Here is a 22,048-nt window from a genome sequence, read left to right as displayed (position 1 = left end):
CTTACGAGTATAAAATCATTGAGTTACTTCAAAAAGATGTACAAAGAAACTATAATAAATCGTTACATGGACCGAAATGAGTCATAGCTGCACTGCACACACACATCTGCTACAAGTTGTTCCTACAGCAAAAAAGGCAAACAAAGGATGATTAAATGTCAGGGACAGAGACTAAGACATAACATTGCTTGCTCTGAAGATATGCCCTCCAGTAAAATTAGATTACTGATCTGCCATTGCAACGTGAGCGCTGTGTTTAATCTGCTGTGACATGGAGCTCCTTGACTGGACACTCAGCTCATAGGACAAGATATTTTTTTACAATGAGACCTACACCAAACCAACGGCTATTTAACACAAACATGCTAGACTGTGCGTCCCGGGTTGTTGGGGGACGGGTATCGATAAGCATTTGCTTTTTTCCCGTCTTCCTTTGTCTGTCATCGTATTTTTCGGGCAAATTATTCCATAGTCTGTGTCAATGTTTTCTCCTTTCTGGCCAAACTATCCCACACTCTGTAACTGTCAATGATTCTGATGATGATGAGAATGACAATAAATTCAGTCATTCATTTACTAGTGCAAAAGAATGGAAGTAAACAGATTCAGTACACTGACTTTGCCTTTCCAACATTATTCAAAACAATTCTTAGAAAAAAAATCTAACAATATTATTATAGTATACTACTATATATAATAGTAGTATAATAATTATAATAATTATTCATTGCCAATCATATTTGTCATGAAGAGTGTCATTTGAAAGCGATTCTTAGTGTAGAATCTGTATTATGTAGTGTTTACTCAACATATTATAATATTAATTCTGAAGTAATTGGGATCAACTCCAGAAATCATTATTTATATGACGCACATGACGTGCTTTTGCTGTTAACCAGCTGTTGAGTATTATTGTATGGCTGATTGGAACTGTACTACATTGTTTCGCCACAGGGTGTGCTGTCGTGTATTTTATGTCCGGTGTGAAGAAGAAGAAGAAAGTTAAAAGAGGCATTAGAAGCCTGTTCTCAACTTCTCCCTCACTGCACTTTGGCTCTCATGGAGAACACGTTCGCTTATGTGTTCGAAATAAACGATAGCCGACGTGCAAATTAGCAAGTGAGCTGTAAAAATAGCAAGCTTAGTGGCGTGAAAACCGCTGGAGAGCTAAGTGAAGCTAACGAACAGCTAAGCGGAGCTAAGCGATGCTAAACGGCGCTAAATGAAGCTAAGCGACTGATACTCAGTCCGTCGTCGTGGAACAGTCCATTGTGTGTGTGTGGGGAGGGGGGAGATAATATAAATGCAGCATTCAAATGGCTTTCTTTTTTTGCTTTTGTTATATGTTTGTTTGGTATGCTATCATAATTATACATGACGAATAGTTGGGGGTGCTGCTGGCTCCGGTGGCCCAAGCAGTTGCTCGTTGGGGGCCCCCTACTGGTTGGGGGCCTAAGGCGATCGTCTACTTCGCCTGAATAGTAGAACGCCTATGTCTGTACCACTTTCGCTTTCATAAACAGGTTGGTAAACAAGGCACTCTTTTAGAGTAAGTGATGGATGGAGAGAGGAGGGAAGAATGGAGGCGGAGAGTGAGAAAGGATGGCATTAAGGAACCACAGAAGGAAAGTGCATGGGAAACACCGATGTTATGAAAGAAAGGGGAAGGAATTTAGAAGGACTGTATGATGAACAAACTATAAAAAGGAAGGACGGATGGATGGGAGGAAGGAGAGAAGGAACTTTTATGTCTTTACCTGGTCCCCAGCACACACACAAAGTCAGATTATTCTATAAAGATGCGATATCAAGCCCTTACACTAGGGGTCAGCAACCCGTGGCTCTAGAGCTGCATGCGGCTCTTTAGCGTTGCCCCAGTGGCTTCTTGGAGCTTTTTTTCAAAAGATTTTGAAAATGGAAAAATATGGGTAAATGATGTAAGAGGACAAAAATGACACAGACACTTTTTAATTCATTAATTTGTAATGAGGTTACATTGTACAACAGAGTGGTCACATGGTGCGTCATTCTCCGTAGAATGCACTGCAGGGAAAATAAACATTTAATTATGAAGGCTCATCATGAATTCGTAGCCCACTTAGTCATTTTGATAGTACGCTAATATAGCTAATATAGATACATACAGCATGTATTGCCTTCGTTATAAGGCTTTTATTTATTTATTTATTTTTTTTGCAGCTCCATACATATTCATTTTTTGGGTCCAATATGGCTTTTTCAGGATTTGGGGTTGCGGACCCCTGCCTTACACAAAACCCTAACCTGGGCTGGAAACATTAACTTTAAAGCTGAACCCTAGGTAAACCCATTACCCTGTTTTAAAACCCAATGTGGAATATCTCTGATTCACCATTAATCTTCCCTGGGCCCTGAACCTCGGTTCGGTACATACCTAGGTTTTGAAGTCACGGTTCGGTTCATTTTCGGTACAGTAAGAAAACAAAATGCAAAATATAAATGTGCTAGTTGTTAATTACACACCTTTGTGCTTTCAACAATAGGAACATTAGCCTATACAAAGCTAGAATTCTGCTCCAAAAGTAATGGGTATTTAAAGATAATCCAACAACAATTTGCCTTTCAGACCCCGGGTATTGGTCAGCTTTCTTTCTGAAAGAAAGAAGAAAAAAGAAGTCCTGTGCTAAAGAGAAAAGCAATCCCAATGACAAAGATTTTAACATGTATTTTAGAAATGAAATGCCTCAATGAATCATTTTTATTTTCTTATGAACGGTTTTCAAAAGCTTTATTGGTGGATTTTCTCAAGTTAAAGCGCCACACAGAAATTAATACATTTATTTTGTTTAAGCAGGATCTGTGTATTATTCTTATTTAATTACAGGTGTTTTAGCTCATTTCAGTTTATTTTATTTAAATGGGCTATTATTTATTTTATTATGTGTTTATATTTTACAAATGTGATGTAGTATTAATTTGTATTGTATATTTTATGTTGTATCACTTTAGTTCCTATGTGAATATTAGTTCCTACTTGTTTTGTTGTGGTAGGAGGGTTTTGTATTCAACACGGGGCCGTGTTGGTTATTATAATAGCAGGGAAGACAGCAGTAAATCAACAAAGACAAGTCATCTGTGCCCCGATGTACCACTCAAGAGATCTGATGGAGTCAAAAAGTAGGTTACGATTGCATATTAGTTTGAAACTCGACCGGATCCACCATATTTTTACACGAGTGACTTCCGGTCTGCCAGATCCTAGCTACCGGTAGTAGTATTGAAGCAGGAGGGTCGCGTCTCGCGTCAAATAATAAACTCTGCCGTTCTTTTCGCGTGCGTCGCGTTGAGCCGCTTCTGGGATGCGTCTAACACGCGGCCGCACTGTGACTGGTGTGCATCGGCTGATAGACTTTAACGGCCGCGTTTCACTGCGTTCTCGTGGCGGCCACATTGTCGCGCCGTTGACGTTTCTGGGTTATATACTGTCCTTCCGTGTTGGTCCTCATTTTAGTAGAGAAGACAGAGTAAATATAATCTACACAAAGAAACAGTAACCCGATTGACTCACAGCCTCGAAAAGTAAGGGTTACATACGTGAGAAACTCGTTCGGTACGCTTCCGTTCCGAACCGAGCACCACGTACCGAAACGGCTCAATACAAATACATGTAGCGTTACACCCTTAATATACTGTATTATATATATGTATATATATATATAATGTGGGAAAAACCATTGGCAGTGTATCAAATACTTGTTCTCCCCACTGTATATACATATATATATATAATTAAAAAAGCGAATTTTGCCAAATCACAAAAATTAAAGGCTCAACTTCTATAACCTTCTATAACGAACATTTAATCAGCATGCAGTAGTTTACTAGCAATATCATACAATATCTTTCCTTTTTAATTTAAAACTACAGCATTGATGTATTTTTAACTATTAGTCTCAGTTAGATGTACAGTAATGCAACTTTTGATACAGTATTAATTTATGCAAGCAAAGGTAACTGAATAAATTGATTTTGAAGTTTGGGATACTCTCCAGAGGCTTTAATCCATACAAAGCTCAGTCTGAACATAAGATTTTTATTTTCCATTTAACATCTTTAGTTTGGGCGAAGTTTTAGCATGAGTTACAATCAGTGTTGTTAATCTTACTGAAAAATTACTTACTGAAATAAAGTATAGTTACAAATTACTTCTCCCCAAAAGTAATTGCATTAGTAACTCAATTACCTGAATGTAAGAGTAATTAGTTACTTGGCAAAGTAATTGGTGATAATTACTTTTTTTTTTCCCCTCAAAAAAAAAAAAAAAAAAAAAAAAAAAAACATTGGCCACACTATGTGAAGTTTTTTGTGAAGGTTTTTGGTACAATTGGCCCAAGCCAATTCTTTACCCTTTACCCTGAATCAACTGGTAAAAGTTGTTAAAATTGCTCCCATTATTGCATTAGTTCCCTTCTCTCTACTTTCAACATATGAAAGTTTTAAAACTGTTTCATCATTTAAAGATAGATTCAAGTCAAGATTTTGCCGATTTAGAGGTATTTTAGATAAAAAGTTACTTAGGTTCGCTAGGAAGGTTCTCTACAACAGAGCCGTCCTAAAAAGTCTACTGCTTTAAGATGGCGGCTGTCTACTAACGCATTTAGTGCCATGTCTGTCATTTTGCATCTAGTTATATCTATATACAGTACATGTGTTATCTACCATGTCTACCATATCTACCATAACATGCGGGCGTAGTTTGTAGGCTATCGGCTACAACATGTATTATTGGAGCTACCTAGCATCGCGTTTGCTCGGCGTCACAATTTTCTTGCCTCCTCCCAACTACTGGGTGAGTCCGTCTCCCTCAGACTTTTTGACCAATATAGTAACGCATGCCTTTCCGTCCTCAGTAACGGTAACGCCGTTGCCAAGATGAGAAAAGTAATTAATTAGATTACCCACTACTGAAAAAAATAACGCCGTTAGTAACGCCGTTATATTGTAACGCCGTTATTAACAACAATGGTTACAATATGCTCAGTATTACATTTTATAAAGATAAATAATGCTTGAATTGCAGTTGGTTTGTTTATTTATCAAGTTTTTAAAAATTGGGGTTTGTAAAGAAATCATAGAGCTGATCATTTTTGGAAGCCAAGACATGGGTTTTATTGAAGAAACACATGGAATAAAAAAAAAGTTTGACATACAGTACTGTACAGTGGTCATTGTAACAAATGTTTACTTAAAAGTTATGGCTATTATCCATCCATGTAATAATTCATACTAAAGTAGTGCCTTGAGATATGATTTTAATTTGTTTAATTAATTTTGTCTTGTTGAATGATTAGTTCATTCGTTGTAGGCTTGTACTGTTTATCAAAATAGCATCACTTGTATTAAATTGCACTACTGTGGTACAAAAATATCACTATACAGAAATTCCTGCAAAATCATTATTCTGTGCTAGCTTTCCAGCCTGCGCAATGTCCCCATTTTATGCACCATAACACTGTAAAATGAGCCTTGACTTTTATTCCAATTCCTGATGTACTGTACTAAAATTATTGTGGGGAAATGTCACAAAGCACACATCGCAGGACAGCACACGTAACCACAGCATCTGGAGGGTGCATGCACCTCCCAGTACACATTATTATGTACGTACAGCATCTGGCTTTAGGAACAGCCTGCTGTGCCAGTAGTCTGGGTTGTCAAACGATGAGCTGCTGCCAGGCTCACCCATGCCTGCGCACACCTTGATGTATCCCCCAATCCCGGCGCACCGGCTGCTGCCCACCTCTTCCTTCACTGGGAGGTTCTGGTATTCTGCCTGCTCCCACCCACTGGGTATTCCTTCAAATGGAGCCATATCCTCATACTCGTTCCGTCCTTCTTCCGTGACCACATCTGGCATGTGCAAACTACTTACATTCCCCTTATGGGTTTGTTGTTTGTTTGTGTGATGGCAGTCCTGCACGTCTCCTAATTGACTCTCTTCTCCCTGGCACGTTTCATATGGCTCGTCCACAGATGTTTTCGATGACTCTTCCTCTATGGAGTCAGAGCGTCTAATGTCCATGTATTCATACCTGCCTTTCACCTGATGTGCTTGCGCATGGTTCTCCACAGTTTGGATCGGCTTCTCCATACTTAATTGATGTTCCTCTGGAAAATCTGCCGTATTTTCCCCAAAGTTCTCTTTAACCTGGTGATTCTCTGCAGACACAACCAACGTCGAGGTGTCCTCATGAGCAGGTAACAGAGTGACGACAGTTGTTGAAGGTAATGGTTTATAAGTATCCCCTAGTGAGGTGTCATCTTCTTTAGTTGAGCAAAGACCGAGGTCAGACTTGCAGCTCATCACCTCATACTCCAGAGCCATTTTTTTCACCTTGGTTAATCGTGGGTTGACTTTACAAGCTGTGGGATATGCCATTAGCAAAGTGTCATTGATTTGAATCAAGTCATGTACATCTGTGAAATTCGGTATTTTACCTCTTTCTGGTGTGTTTAGTGATCCGGGAAGGACATAACCATAGTTTTGCACCGCCTCTGCCTCCTCCTTGTCCTTCTGGCTTGATTTCCACACCTTGTATGAAGATGGACTTGATGCTGTTGAAAGTTTCCTGTTCCGACCGCTGGTTAAGTGAGAAGTAGCCCTTTCAGAGCCAAGCCGACTCCTGTAAGGAGCACCAGTCCCGAAGCCTTCGTCCCACAGGTCTGTTTCCCTGCCACCCCATCTTATTTCTGACCTTTCCGGCAATGTTCGCACCGAGCTCCGGCGAGACCTCTGGAAGCGCAACTTTAAAAGAAAGAGTGAAGCAATTCTTGAAGGTAAAATTAACATATTAAGACATTTTCTCAATATACTGTACGTATTTGTTGACCCCAATATTAAATACATTATACCTGTATTTAGTCCAACAATTAACCAAATTCTCATCTATGTGCGTGTTGTGCATCTCACCTGACGGACGCTTTCTACGGGACTAGGAGTCATCGGTATGTATCCAACAGTTCCCGATTGTGAGGCACCACTCTATAATTGAGTGAGGAACAAGCTTAATTTACTGTTAAGTGTCTATAACAGAACTCCACATTTAAATACGTGCAATTACCCGATAAGAATTAATCCTTGACCGAGAGAGAGTCCACGAGGGAGAATGTTGCAGAGGTGGCGTGGCGAAACCTTCCTCCAGTGTGTCCTCATGTTCATCCATCAAGTCTTGGTCAAGCAGCCCTCGCTCAGAATCTCTCCGATGGACATCTTGCAAGACATTGTCCTCTCCTTCTAGCTGTAGGGCAACAAAAGGTCCTAATATGAGGGTTACAAATTCAAAGTATGAATCAATCAAATGAGGAGCCTCTCACTTTAATGACGAGGTATCTGTGTGGGTCTCGTGCCATTCGTGTAAAGTCACTTGCCAGCTCCTTGAAAGTTGGCCTTATATTTTCATCAATCATCCAACCTGAACAGGGAATAGCTGTTTCACATCTCGTCTGGATTACTGGATGCAACGTTGTGGCACTCACATTTGACCATGACCATGTAAACGTCTATGGTGCAGATGTGAGGTTGTGATAGGCGTTCTCCTTTCTCCAGGAGATATGGCACCTCCTGTGCTTGTGCTGACCCATAAGGCTCTGCCCCAAAAGACATCATCTCCCACACTGTCACCCCTGGGCAAAAAAATACATGAATGTCCCTATAAAATGAAAATAATCATGTATAACACTCAATTTATTGATCGAGCATCTCACCATAACTCCACACATCACTTTGATGAGTGTATCTTCGAAACAAGATGCTTTCAAGAGCCATCCATTTGATGGGAGTCTGCGCAAGAACAAAATAGAATACAGTGCAATGTAGTTACCTGACAGCAATATTGTTGAGAAATTCGCAACAACCTTGGAATTGGTGTAGACATATTTCTTGTCATCAGGGTAAAGGAGATCTGCCACAGCGTAGTCCGAGATCTGGACCTGGTAGTTGTTCTTCAGTAGAATATTACGTGCTGCCAAGTTCCTATGCACTACACAGTGTTCCTCCAGATAATACATACCCTGACACAAAAACATGTCACCACAGTGCACGCAGGCAAACTCCAGAATGTAGACTCCATGCGGACTTACTTTGGCAATTTGCACACACCAATTGAGCAGGCGTTGGGGGCCCAGGCTGTTCTTGTGCTGCCTGATATGTTCCAGTAGGGACCCCAGTGTACTGAGTTGGGTGACCAGCTGCAGGCTGGACCCTGGACAGATGCCCAAAAGTCTTACGATGTAGGGGTGGTCCAGGCTACCCATGGACAACATGTGCTGTTGAGCGCATAGAAATATCATTAATGTTTGACTCAAATTTTCTACACAATTCCTGACATGTGACTCTTACGTCGGTTATCTCAGTGAATGTTTGACGGCCCGAACTGTCCAGGATAGTCTTTATGGCCACAGGGATCTTAACAGTCTCTCCTTCTGGAGTCCAAAACCCCTTTAAAGTGGAAACATGTAGCTGAAATAACATGCTCTGCGTTCCTCACCTGTTACTCCAAAAGACAAGAATTTGATCGATACCCTGTGCACCGTGCCAAAAACACCAGAACCGAGGACTTTCAGCTTTTTTAGCTCTGATGGCTTTAGGATATGGGTGTGAACTTTGGTTCCTTTCTCCCCGGGACCCAATGGCTCAAAACTCTGCCAAGTCACAATCCTCATTATCAATGCCAGGGCACCTACAGCATAGCGTCAGACAGCCAATTGACGGACTCACTTCTCCGCTCTCTAGGTACCTCCTCATGGCTCTTTTGCGGCGGATAGCCAGGCCTCGGTGGTACAACACGCCCAGGAAAAACAAGATGAGGCAGAATATCAAGCCAGCTGGCACACCTAAAGCGATGCCTGTGATTTGGCCACTTCAGAGCAAAGGAGAGAGTGAGATGTGGGGCAAAAACGTCAGAAATAGCGCAGTCAAATTGCTTGATTTGGTTCACGTGGTCGTAGCAACAAGAACATTTGCGATTAAACATGCTCTTATGGGTTTCGCACAGATGCAGATTAACCCACATAATGTACAGTGCACCATGAAATACTGATTGATTGATTGTTCGAATGGTCTTAGATGAAACTGTTGCCAGACATACCCAAAATGTGAGAATTTTGAGAAAAACAGAACTGGGTCACAGGTAACTTGATATTGTTCATCTTATGTCACTTTGGAATTACGTTTCAACCAAGTATTTATCGATAATTGACTTTTTCTAGCTGAGCAATGACGAGTGGACCACACAAACACTTAACCAATGTGTCAAGCAATGGGGCTGCAAAATACTGTTCCGCGGTCCCCAGGTCCGACTGTTTGAGACCCCTGACATAGTGGCTCCAATTTTTAACCCATAGGAGGAGTAACTCACCTGCTCGCTGCTAGTCTGACAGTTTCCAAACAATCACGGAGTCCTGGGCCTGAACATCTGGTATATATGTACATACATAGGATAAGGATAAGGGTACTGTAAGTATAAAAAAATCTGTAGGCACTTATGATGTACGTACAGTGGGGCAAATAAGTATTTAGGCAACCACTAATTGTGCAAGTTCTCCCACTTGAAAATATTAGAGAGGCCTGTAATTGTCAACATGGTTAAACCTCAACCATGAGAGACAGAATGTGAAAAAAAAAAACTGAAAATCACATTGTTTGATTTTTAAAGAATTTATTTGCAAATCATGGTGGAAAATAAGTATTTGGTCATTAACAAAAATTCATCTCAATACTTTGTTATGTACCCTTTGTTGGCAATAACGGAGGCCAAACGTTTTCTGTAACTCTTCACAAGCTTTTCACGCACTGTTGCTGGTATTTTGGCCCATTCCTCCATGCAGATCTCCTCTAGAGCAGTGATGTTTTGGGACTGTCGTTGGGCAACACAGACTTTCAACTCCCTCCGCAGATTTTCTATGGGGTTGAGACCTGGAGACTGGCTAGGCCACTCCAGGACCTTGAAATGTTTCTTATGAAGCCACTCCTTTGTTGCCCAGGCTGTATGTTTGGGATCATTGTCATTCTGAAAGACCCAGCCATGTCTCATCTTCAATGCCCTTGCTGATGGAAGGAGATTTTCACTCAAAATCTCTCGATACATGGCCCCATTCATTCTTTCCTTTACACAGATCAGTCGTCCTGGTCCCTTTGCAGAAAAACAGCCCCAAAGCATGATGCCCCCTCCCCCCCATGCTTCACAGTGGGTATGGTGTTCTTCGGATGCAATTCAATATTTTTTCTCCTCTAAACACGAGAACCTGTGTTTCTACCACAAAGTTCTATTTTGGTTTCATCTGACCATAACACATTCTCCCAGTCCTCTTCTGGATCATCCAAATCCTCTCTAGCGAGCCGCAGAGGGGCCTGGACGTGTACTTTCTTCAGAGGGGGACACGTCTGGCAGTGCAGGATTTGAGTCCCTGGCGGTGCATTGTATTACTGATAGTAGTCTGTGTTACTGTGCTCCCAGCTCTCTGTAGGTCATTCACTAGGTCCTCCCGTGTGGTTCTGGGATGTTTGCTCCCCGTTCTTGTTATCATTTTGACGCCATGGGGTGAGGAGGAAGTTGAAAGTCCATGTTGCACAACGACAGACCCAAAACATTACTGCTCTAGAGGAGATTTGCATGGAGGAATGGGCCAAAATACCAGCAACAGTGGTATAGACCAATTACTTATTTTTCCACCATGATTTGCAAATCAATTATTTAAAAATCATACAATGTGATTTTCAGTTTTTTTTTTCCACATTCTGTCTCTCATGGTTGAGGTTTACCCATGTTGACAATCACAGGCCTCTCTAATATTTTCAAGTGGGAGAACTTGCACAATTAGTGGTTGACTAAATGCTTATTTGCCCCACTGTATTTATTTTTTTAAAAAGTCGTAAGTGAATTCAGTCTCACCCTTGGGTGCAGTTGTGGTGACATGGTTCACAGTGACCCTCCTTGTTGGGATATTTGAAGATGAGCCCCTTCTGCCCGTCGTTCAAACCTGCAGGGCAAGAAGACATGCAGTATGGACCGTCTTGAAGGTTGGCACATTCCACACATTCAAATGCACCCTGAAAAAAAGAGATCAGAGTGACAAAATATAAAAGATGAAACCCAGATTCATAAAATGGTTTTTCAGTCTTCTTGTTTTAAAATTAGAACCGTGTGGAATTCAGCCCATGTCAGATTAAAGGTTATGGTGTATTTATAACTTTTTAGTTGAAGTTTTGCAGTACAAATAGATATAGAACCATCTACCTGCCCAGTGCAGCTGGCTTTCCCATGCAGATGTTTACACTCTGAGTGACATGCGACACATTCTCCGTCAGCCCTTGCAAATTCTCTTGAGGATCTGTGGACACAAAAGACCTGATAAAACATATGATAAGATTAAATAATAATATCTTGTCCTCAGAAACAGAAATGTACTGTACGCTTTACAGGTGTACTTAATTCAGCCTTGTCTTAAGTTTTGAAGGGATTAATTCAAATTTATTCAAGGGTTTAAAGATAGTGTTAATCTAAAATTAATCTTTGACTCATCCTGAAATTTCACTTGACAGACAGCCAACCCGTATGTTTGGAGTTGTGCTGCTACCTCTACAGAATACTGACCCAGTAAAGAAATTACAGCTGTCCACACAAGTCCCATTTCGGCTGTAATTCTTACAGGACAGACACTGGTCAGGTCCTGGGCCCCAGCAACCGGAGCTTGAACACAGTGGGTCACACACATGGCCCTCGGCAACTACAGCATTCAAGGTAAAGAATCAGATATGCAAAGACATTAAGTTCAAAATGAATAAATAGGACGATGAGACCCATGCAGGCGACCTCACCGCATTCTGCCAGCGGCCTATTACTGCTGATGCTGTTGACTCGGACCTGTTGCCCCCTGAACAGCTCAGCCCAGTTCACGGTGTGGTGGTAGCACAGCTCGGCGTTCTGACTGATGTATACGCTGCCATCGCTGATCTCTCGGAGAGAGCGCAGACCCAGCGAAGTGAGGGTGGAGATGCGCATCACCATCAGGGAGAAACGCCTATGAATGACAGGTTGTAGGGTTTGTGGGACTTTTTTGGGGACTTCTAATTAGAGTTTGTTTGGTGTAAGACAAAATGATAAGAGGTACACAAAGTATGAAGTGGACTTTAATACTTTCTTTCTGCGAAAAATTCTGAACAAGATGTTGTGAACTTGAATATCACGACGTCATTTCAACATGGTTTGGGCAAGTGACTTCATAAGAGAACTAAATCCCTTTTTTTTTTCCCAAAACAAGACTACATTATATGTGCCAGTACTAGTCAAAACATACTAATCTTATTAATATTCTGTTCTTAGAATAAGAATTAGATAAAACAGTTATTGTAAGAGGGGTGCCATTGTGTAAAGATCTAAAAATGGCAGCTCACATGAGGACACGGAGGCAAATGCAATATTTGTAATGTATTTTTTTTAAAAGGAAGAAATGTCATGCATTTAATGAAAAAACGTGCACATTTAAAATGCATGTGACACGAAAAAGCATGTTTATTTCATAATACACGCGGTATTTTATGCTCCTGAATGATATGGACCGCTTGGATGTGTGTGAAAGCGATCGCTATATTTATTTAGTCTTTTGAATCCCGCGCCATGAAAATGAGTGACTTCCGGCTCTGGTCTTGCATTGAGGAGGAGAGCGCTGTGACGTGTACGGGAGAAGGAGTCCGCTTCACTATACAGCTGTACTGTTGTGTATGCGGACTAAGGATTCAGCTGATTTTTCGGATGAATACGTTTATTTTTCGCATCACGCCAGCCAAACGGCTGCAGAAAAATCTTGCTGTATGAGGGAGAGGCGTGTGCGCCTTTTTGGAGTTTCAAAAGGTTCCCATTCACCGTGGATATTCGCTAAAACAAGCCCTACTACTGTGGGACCATTGGATTTACGAGGAAGTGAATAAACATCTTGTTTTGTATTATGTCAAATACGAATACAGCGATTACAAAGTAAACACTAAAAACTTTCTTTAAATAAAGGACTACTTACGTTCGATAATTGATAGGCATGTAAAAAGCTCTCCTCATGCACATTAGCTGCACGTTAGCTGCACAACAACTGCAGCCACCCTCCTCCGGGGAACGAGCTGTAAATTGCTCTCTGCCGGGCGGTTTGCCGATCCGCGAAGACAATTGACAACCCAGTCGTCATGTGAAATAATCCGGGCTAGTTATGTGTGATTTTCCGCTTTGAAGACTTTGAAACATCATTTGGTTCGGGTTAGCATGTCGGCTAGCTGTCACGCCTCTTGGTTTGTTTACATTCTCCGAAGCCGGGGAAGGGAAATGACATATGTCCGATTTGGGTGTCATAAAATATCGTTCGGGAGGTGCGACAGTAAAGGTGAAGTCGACAGTTTTGACCATTATGGAGTAATTTTGCCATGTCGTCCTGAATAAGTGCATTTTTATTATTTCATATTCCATTTAGCACAAGACTGTTATTTGTCATTGTCATGCCATTTATTTAGCAATTGGGGAAAATACTTGGATAAAAAGAATATCCTGTAAAAATATTGAAGTAAAGAGACATAAACAATGGCATTTTGCAGATCTCTTCGTCGCGTTTTCCTCGTTGTGAATAGTTCCCCCTCGATGGGCTGACTGGTCCTTCTCAAGCCATTTATTTAGCTATTCGGGAAAAATACTTGAATAAAAAGAATATCCTGTAAAAATATTGGAGTAGAGAGACTGAAAAAATGACATTTTGCAGATCTCTTCGTCGCGTTTTCCTTGTTCTGCATAATTCCCCCTCAATGGGCTGTATAGTAAAACCGATGAGCCCATTCTCCCGCTGACGTCATCCACCTGTTGGGGACGCTTGAGCCCTATAATGGTAGGCGTGGCTAACCGGCAGATTAAAAGACTAATTTCTCGTCATCTGCGCTTTGCTAAATCTTTGTATATAGTCGAGTCGTCTCAAAATATGATTCTAATTCACATAATAATGCAATTTAAGACTTTTTTTCTCCTGTCGTATGCTCTTTAAACTATAACAGAAAGTGAAAGTCTTAAGTTTACATCTTTATTATCCCAGTTTTTGATGTTGTTTTAATTTTATTGTTTTTTTTAGCTTGACTCATTACATTTTTGATCAGAGCAAATCATACTAAATGATGATGGTTATATTGTTTCATACTGATACATTTAATGGCGTGAACCTGAAGTTGTGTTTCCTACACATAAGCTACAGTTTAGTATGCATTACACAGAAATAGAACCCATAGGAAAAAGCACATCATCTAAATAGCACTTACTTGTAAAGCGACCTCCCTTGAATAGTGGTGAGACTTGAAAATACCGACAAATCATTGAGCTCTTTTGGCCATGACTGGATGTTTAGAATATCTAATAATTGAACACAAACAACCAAAAATAGTTTTGTCTATATGCAGAATATTGCTCTGACAAGATGGAAACCATCTGTTCAGAGCCCATGCATGTTGAGTGGCAGTATACCTGTTATCTCTTTGACAGTGCGGAACACTTCCAGCTTTTTGGCATCCAGAGGTGGGATCTTTTTAAAGTCATCGCTGATGAAGCAAAACAGAAACTTTTAAGAACTTTAAGATTCCCCATATAATGTGGGTTTCATGCAAACAGTATGAGACACACTGGTACATACCCAAGAATCCCCGTGACCAAGAAATGAAGACTTCCTTGGATTTTAGTGCAGTTGATGAAGCTGTCAATGTTACTGGAGTCCACAGTCTGCCTGTGTTCCGCACCAGTGCCTTCACACACTTTCAGGATACAGAAAAATACAATAACAAGTCAACCATCCCTTTCGCCCAGCACTGAGTATTTGTTAGTAACAAACCTTTTGGGCACAGTCCAGTGCAAGGCTCACAGCGTCGGTGTCCCTCTCTCTCTACCTCCATCTTGTTTGGAGGACAGACGCTCACACAGGAGCTGTCGTCCACCACAAAATGAGCTTAAACAGCAGCATTTGACAAGAAAAGACAATCAAATCAAAAGAATTCAAATCATGATCTATGAAGTGTTAAGTTAATTCGGTATGCCACAGTGCACTCACTGGGGCACTGAGAGACGCAAATGGATCCATATTGATATTTGGCATTGGGGTTGGTCTCCATCTGGAACATCTGCTTGTTATAGATGAGAGCTTGTGGACATTGAGGCACGCACGCTCCAGAGTCATTGAAGTGACGACATGCCTATACATAGTACAGTATGCAGATAAATGAGCCATTTAATATGTAATCATAAGAAAAATCTATTAATAATGACAATAAATGATAAAAATGTTTAAAGTGGCCAGATCTGGACTAAAAATAGCTCAGCCCCAAAATTAAAGCTGGTCAAAATTTGGATGAATGAATTGCATTTTCCAACCCCAATTAATTCCCAGGTAGTGATTACAACACTTACAAAACAGTCCGTATCCAGAGGGCCTATGCATCCCGCTGCACACTCGATATGACAGCAATCCCTGGGACTTGTTCCGAAACAGCGACCGTTGCACTGCGGAGCGCATACCGTCTTCGTCACTGAAATACATAGCAGCCAAGAGTTGACGAGAGTTCATTAAGTTGTGTGTTGGGTCATTTCTTATCAATTGTGTCATAGTGACGAGTGTGGTGGAAATGGAACACTGAAGGTCAGCGAGAAGCCTGAAAAAAAGAATGGGAGCCACTGTGTACTCACAGATCTGACACTGCTTCTCATTTGGCCCCCAGCAATAATCCCCACAAGATTTGTGGCACGGCCCTGAGACAACAACAAGGACAGGCACTACCATACAATGCACACCAATTAAAACAATGCATTTAATTTGGTTAAAAGAGCATGGCAAACCTTTCTCCCCATTGTAGTGTATGTCAATGGGAGCATTGATGTCTCTTAATATATCTTGCCAGTAGATCCATGGGCCATAATCTAAGTATTTGTTATTTAGAATCTGTACTCCTCCCTCCAAAATCTCTGCAAAACAAAACCGGACTGGTTACCTTTCAGCATATATTTGTCAGTGCAGCTTATGCACTATTCCTAATTGGTCTCACCACACGTTTAAATGAAGACAGTCTTGTAATACTTGTTTCAGGAATTTTGCTGTATTTCTGCCTCATAAAAAATGTTTGTTCTATTTGTTTTGTATCCATTAAAGTCTTGAGTTGTGTCAGATGATTTACTGTAAATAAAAAATATCAAAGACCATTTATATTTTGACATACAGTAGTATGCCATATTGAGCAACATCCATATACTGTAGTCAAAGACTTCACCATCAGTTGACTAGATAGCTCCTACAAACAATGCGCCAGGCCTTCCTGTAGGGGGCCAGGCCAGGCAAGGCGTCGTGCAGCTTTCACTGCTATAAACTCAAGCACACGCTGCTTCAAACGCCGGATTTAGGTGGAAAAGGACGAAAGTTTTACTGCATACAAGCAGCCAGGAGTATCTCAAGAGCGATTTGGTCGAGGATTCATGGTAATTACTATATAAAATAGCACCATGCATTCACTTTTGAAACGTGAAAAAAATGAATGGGGATAAAAATTTGCGTAACTTTAGCTTGAAATATTTACATAAAATGAATGATAACTGCCTGATTTTTTTGCTTTTAACCAAGAATCTAGACTGTTTTATGTTCATATCTATAGAAATTCTGGGATTTGCGCACTTATATACAATAACTTTCAACTTAACAAGCTCTTTGTTTTGCGATGACCGCCATGTTTTGTATCCGTACACAATAGCGTAACTTTAGCTTGAAATATTTACGTAAAATGAAAGATAACTGCCTGTTTTTTTCAATAAATATTTTTTTGCTTTTGACCAAGAATTTAGGCTGTTTTACGTTCATATCCATAGAAATTCCAGGATGTACGCATTTATTGACAATAATTTATTTTTCAACTTAAAAAGCTCTTTGTTTTGTGATGGCCGCCATGTTGGATCCATACACAATAGTATAAGTTTACATTCAAATGATCAGGTAATTTCCGGCCAACTGCCCGTTTTTTGAGGCAAAAAAATAGTAATTTAGACATTTCTGCCTCCATACAAAAAAATTTGGCATTTTACGTGTTTTATTTTATGTAACATTTCAATCCAAAAACGAGGAGGGCCAGATAGCCTGCAAGACATGCTGAGAAAATAGAAACATCGGAATTAAAACTGAATAAATTGTGATTGTACAAAGAAAAATGCAAATTTTGCTTTTGTTGAGTTAAATTATAATTTTGCATGCTTTCCTCAAGTATTAAGTTTCTGATGTGAAAATTGAGTGATTTATTAGCTGTTGAAAACTTTCACCAAAAAAAAAAAAAACTAAGTCACTGTTTCGGGCAGAAACCTATATGGTATATTAAATATTACTATTGATGCTAAAAATATAGGTGAGTATCTCGCATTTGGTGATTTTTGTGCATCTATTGTAAAGTTTGAGAATTTTATAGCCATTTTAAGTTTTGTTATATTTAAAAAAAGTAATTAATCGGGATTTTATTATGGAATGACTGAATTTTTTTATGTTGCTGCTCATGGAGACATATATGCCTGTTTGTTTTAGGTCGCTTGCGGCTTTGGTTTTAAAAAATATTGGAAGTTTTTGTAAATTGCTCCTTACGGATCGGCCTCGAGCCCAGTGTCCCGTCAACTGATAGTGAAGTTTGTGCTGTAGTATTTCTCACATTTTAAGTAGAAATATTCTACATTACTATCTGAAAGGGGGAAGACAAATAAAAATGATGTATTTTCTTCTTGCAAATTACCATACCTAATCTGCAAAACATAACGTGTACATGAGGAACTCAAGCGCAACTAGTATGACATTATGATGACATAGGTGAATTATGTTCCTCATTAGTATAGCGCTTTTTCAGACCAAAGTCACAAAGCACTTCAAAAACAAAACAAAACAAAAAACAACAATGTTACAGCAAAAAATCTAACATTATAAAAGTAAACATTTAAGATATTCAATCTTGTTGTGAAATCTTCATATACAGTAGTCCTTCTGGAGTATGACCTTTTTTCAACATTGAGATGTTGTGACATATCCTGTCTTCACCTGTTAGATTTGTGAGTCCAAGCTCCCGCAGGCCTTGAGATCCGTCCTTGGGGTAGTTGAAGAAAATGGAAAGGGCAAAGCGCCTTTCGTAAAGACTGCTTCCTCTGATGACCCGCAGTTGCTCAAGGGGAATTTCCTGAAAGTGATTCATGGCGATGAGCACGTAGCCGGTCACCTCGCGGATTGTCTGGAGGGAGAAAGAAGCTCATGAAACAAAACAGCTGAGTCAGGATGGATTCATTTGCTGTGTTTTGCATTCAGTAAAAAGGACAAATGGGAGACAGAATGAACGCAACATCTTATTTTATGTGATGGATCTCCGGTTTGTATTCATATCAATGTGGACGTGTTTTTTTCTTACCTTTAGGAATGAGAAGTCCCAGTTGCTCTCAATCTGTGTGACTTCCAGGTTTCCCATGATAATTTCACAGCTGTCATAGCGCTCCTTGATTAGGTTGTACTGATTTTCCTGTGACCCAGTGGAGCTCAGTCCATTCTGGGTACCAAGACACACCACTAACACACATAAAGGAAAGGTGTCAGCATATTGGAGGCGAAGATGCTGCAAAACTGGGCAGTTTGGGGATCCAGTGTTTTGTTATGCCTTACATACAGTCACATATATTACAGTCAAACAGCAAGACCAATACTCTGTGTTCAAACTTGTCTTGAAAATCCGTGTCAATATTGTTCCATTTTTTTTCCCACTGCCACCGTGTTCAGTGTCACGTCACGGGCAAGAGTGCTTATTGTGAGTGTGGCATTGAGTGTAAAAAATGAAAATCAGCTGTGTGAACAACTACAAAATGCAAATGAAAGTAATGTACAGTGTGACAAATCGGTATGTACAGTAGAAGTGAAAATGTAATTCTAGAAAAGAAAAAGATTACACTTTCAATAAAATGTTAACACACACACTGCTCGGTTTTCTACATGGTTCAATTTTGGGTCTCTTAATTTTTTTTTTCCAATTTAACTGTTGTCACTAGGGGAAATCATCTACAGTTTTTATTGACCATATCATAACACACGCAGACACACACACACACACAATTAATTTCTCCTCCAAGTCACCTTGAATGCATCTGTACATTTACTCAAAGTCAAATTAATTTACTTTCTCAGAATTTATGAAAGGCTTTCCATCACATACTAGTACAAAGACAGACTCATCTTAGTGCCACAGTCATGACTGTTTTAGTGCAGTGGATATTTCTCCCTGCAGTATTTTATAATGAGTACAGCTACAAGTTGAACAATTAAGAAGAAGAAGGAAAAAAAAAAAAAAAAAAGAGTAAAACAATTTATAGTCCATCACTCAGACAGACAGAGCAGTCCAGCCCTCAGGCTGACGACGGAATGAAAGGGCTCGGGGTCGAATAGAAAGGGTTTCTCTAATACAAAGTTCTTATTGTGATGAAGCTATAAATGTGGACAGTCTTTCTCTCTCTCTCTCTCTCTCTCTCTCTCTCTCTCTCTCTCTCTCTCTCTCTCTCTCTCTCTCTCTCTCTCTCTCTCTCTCTCTCTCTCTCTCTCTCTCTCAGAGCAGTAACAGAAATTCTGTGTGCGCTCTATACAGAATATGTGTGACTGAGATGAGGGGCTGCACTGTTGAGATCATAGTAAAAAAACAAAGGCTTGTGTGTGAGTTGTCCGTGCCGGCAGTGGGGAGGGAAATATCATGAACGGATGAAGACACACGCAAATTTTCTTAGTGTGCTTGCTGCAGCAGTCAACAATAGTAACATCAACTCATTGCATTGCAACATACTTTATATTGTTTGTTTAGAATTATTATATTGACTCGTTCATTTTCAGACTATCCATTCATCATTAAAAGCATGATTTCTTAGGACACCGCATGGAAAAATGTCTTAGGAAACACAAATATATCAATACTTTAAGTGTCAAAGGCACTTAAATAATAATAGCTGCCATGCTGTAAAATAAATAATTATCTTTAATGCATGCTGATTCTTTAGAAGGAACACGTTGCCCTCAAAAACACTTAATTCTGCACAGGGGAATTTCTATTGCGTGCATTAATCACTAGAAGACTGTTTTACAGAACACTTTAATGTGCTTGATTAACGTTTAGTAATAACAGTTCAAAAAAGCTCTTAAGGAAAGCAAGAATAGTGCTATAGTGTCGAAAGACAAGTATATTAAAGAAGATTTTAAATGTAGAGACAAAAACAGACCACTCACCATCATGTGCTTGAGCTATTGTTTCTTGTAGAGTCCTCAATAATGTCATTGAGAATAAAATGACTTGCCACCGGTTCATGTTGATATTTAACCAACTTTCTAAACTTACACCATATCCTATAAGCAGTGTAAACCTGATGTCCACTTATAGAGAATTTTGAATTCATCCAATGTTCCTTCCTACAATCTCCTCAGAGGAACTTCTTGTTATCGGTTAAATGTGCAAATGGTCCAGATCAACGCGCCAATTGAGTTAATGAAAACAGCCAACAAGTGGCATTTCATGTTGGGATGGAACTTCCCTCCAACATAGGGCCTTGTGATTGGCCAGAGGATGCATTTTTCCTCCAATCAGGGGCTGATGCGCTTTTGTTGATGTTGTTGTCATTAAGTGCTTCCAGGGACAGCTGCGTCATTGACAATGCAAAATGTGTAAAATGAATAAATGCAAAACTATTGTCCAGGATAAAAACAACAACAACAACAACTTTGTACCATGGTAAAAAATGTCAGTGTGAATACAAACAAAGTCCAACCTTTGTGTTATGGTTATGAACCCTACACATCTCTTTTAATGCACAGATGTGTCTTAAGGCGGCCTGCGCATGTTCAAATGCTGCAGCAGTGTATTGAGTGGCTACTCTGTTCATCCTGTAAAGAGCAGTATTGTCCCCCTTGCAGCCTGCGTCTTAATCACTTCTTTGATGCGCATGGGCCAGCCAGCCACAATGCTCACATTGTCACATGGTCAAGTAACTTCTCAGCCCCATAACAGGCTTAATTTGTGAAGATGGCCTCAAACAAGTCAAGATTCCGCAATGTGACGCTCGTAGTGAAAGAAAGACCTTATGGTGTAGCTCAGTAACTTTTACTCACAAACTGTGAATCATACTGAGCTCATGCTCATTTTTGTTACTTGTAAAGACCCTGCAAGGCTAAAAATAAATACATTTGACATAACTGACTCATTAAATTAGTATAGCTAAGACGTTATCAACAGAATTCATAAAGACCCAAGAAAACAACTAAACAGCAACTTATTGTATGAAATCTCATTAGTTTAAAATGACACTAAGCAACATTTTGGAGAAAGAAATTCTGTTGTTTCAGGTCTGAGAGCTGATTTAAACAAAAATTTGACTGCATATCTCCACAGCTTGCTTATTTACTATGTCTTTACCACATGCACACAGCTAGCCAAATCCTTTGTAAAAACATAAATAACGTTGAACAATTACATCATGCCTCTTTGTTTTACATTGTATATTTGATTATTTTATTATTCGGCGCAGGCAGAGTGGGATCAAATTCCCACTAATTGGCAGTGTGAATGTGAGTGTGAATTGTTTTACAGGGGTTGGAAAAAATAATGGAAACACCTAACATTTTGGCATCATAATCATTGAGCATAATTGTTAAAGAATGGCATGAGGAACATTCTAATGAAGTTGAGCATCTTGTATGGTCAGCTCAGCACAATCCCCAGACCTAAATATTATTGAGCATTTATGGTCAGTTTTAGAGATTCAATTAAGACATCGATTTCCACCGCTGTTGTCTCTAAATGAGTTAGAGGGCATTCTAACTGAAAAATGGCTTAAAATTCCTTTGGAAACAATTTACAAGTTGTATGAATCAATAACTCAGATAATTCAGGCTATACTTGCCGCAAAAGGCGGACCTACACCATATTAAATTAGTTTTTGTTGATTTTTTTGAGGTGTTTCCATTATTTTGTCCAGCC

General features: G+C 39.8%; 1 protein-coding gene across 1 annotated transcript; it reads right to left on the bottom strand.

The window, feature by feature from the left end:
* Positions 1-5,115: 5,115 nt before the first annotated feature.
* On the bottom strand, positions 5,116-20,965 carry erbb3b (erb-b2 receptor tyrosine kinase 3b). The gene is made up of 28 exons (XM_057828349.1): positions 20,305-20,965; positions 18,458-18,612; positions 18,097-18,283; positions 15,879-16,004; positions 15,729-15,791; positions 15,453-15,571; positions 15,097-15,238; positions 14,881-14,994; positions 14,686-14,803; positions 14,520-14,593; positions 14,318-14,408; positions 11,855-12,057; positions 11,631-11,763; positions 11,274-11,367; positions 10,929-11,086; positions 9,396-9,452; positions 8,756-8,897; positions 8,560-8,679; positions 8,378-8,476; positions 8,119-8,304; positions 7,894-8,049; positions 7,744-7,819; positions 7,516-7,662; positions 7,354-7,451; positions 7,101-7,277; positions 6,950-7,021; positions 6,478-6,784; positions 5,116-6,402 (listed from the first exon to the last, which is right to left on the bottom strand). Exons 1-28 carry the CDS (start codon positions 20,381-20,383, stop codon positions 5,636-5,638), a joined length of 4,260 nt encoding a protein of 1,419 aa, XP_057684332.1. The 5' UTR covers positions 20,384-20,965; the 3' UTR covers positions 5,116-5,635.
* Positions 20,966-22,048: the final 1,083 nt, after the last annotated feature.

This window comes from Corythoichthys intestinalis, chromosome 2 (assembly GCF_030265065.1).
Source record: "Corythoichthys intestinalis isolate RoL2023-P3 chromosome 2, ASM3026506v1, whole genome shotgun sequence".
NCBI classification, from domain to species: Eukaryota; Metazoa; Chordata; class Actinopteri; order Syngnathiformes; family Syngnathidae; genus Corythoichthys; species Corythoichthys intestinalis.
The sequence above is the reverse complement of the archived record's forward strand: the minus strand, read 5'-3'. Positions and strand labels throughout refer to the sequence as shown.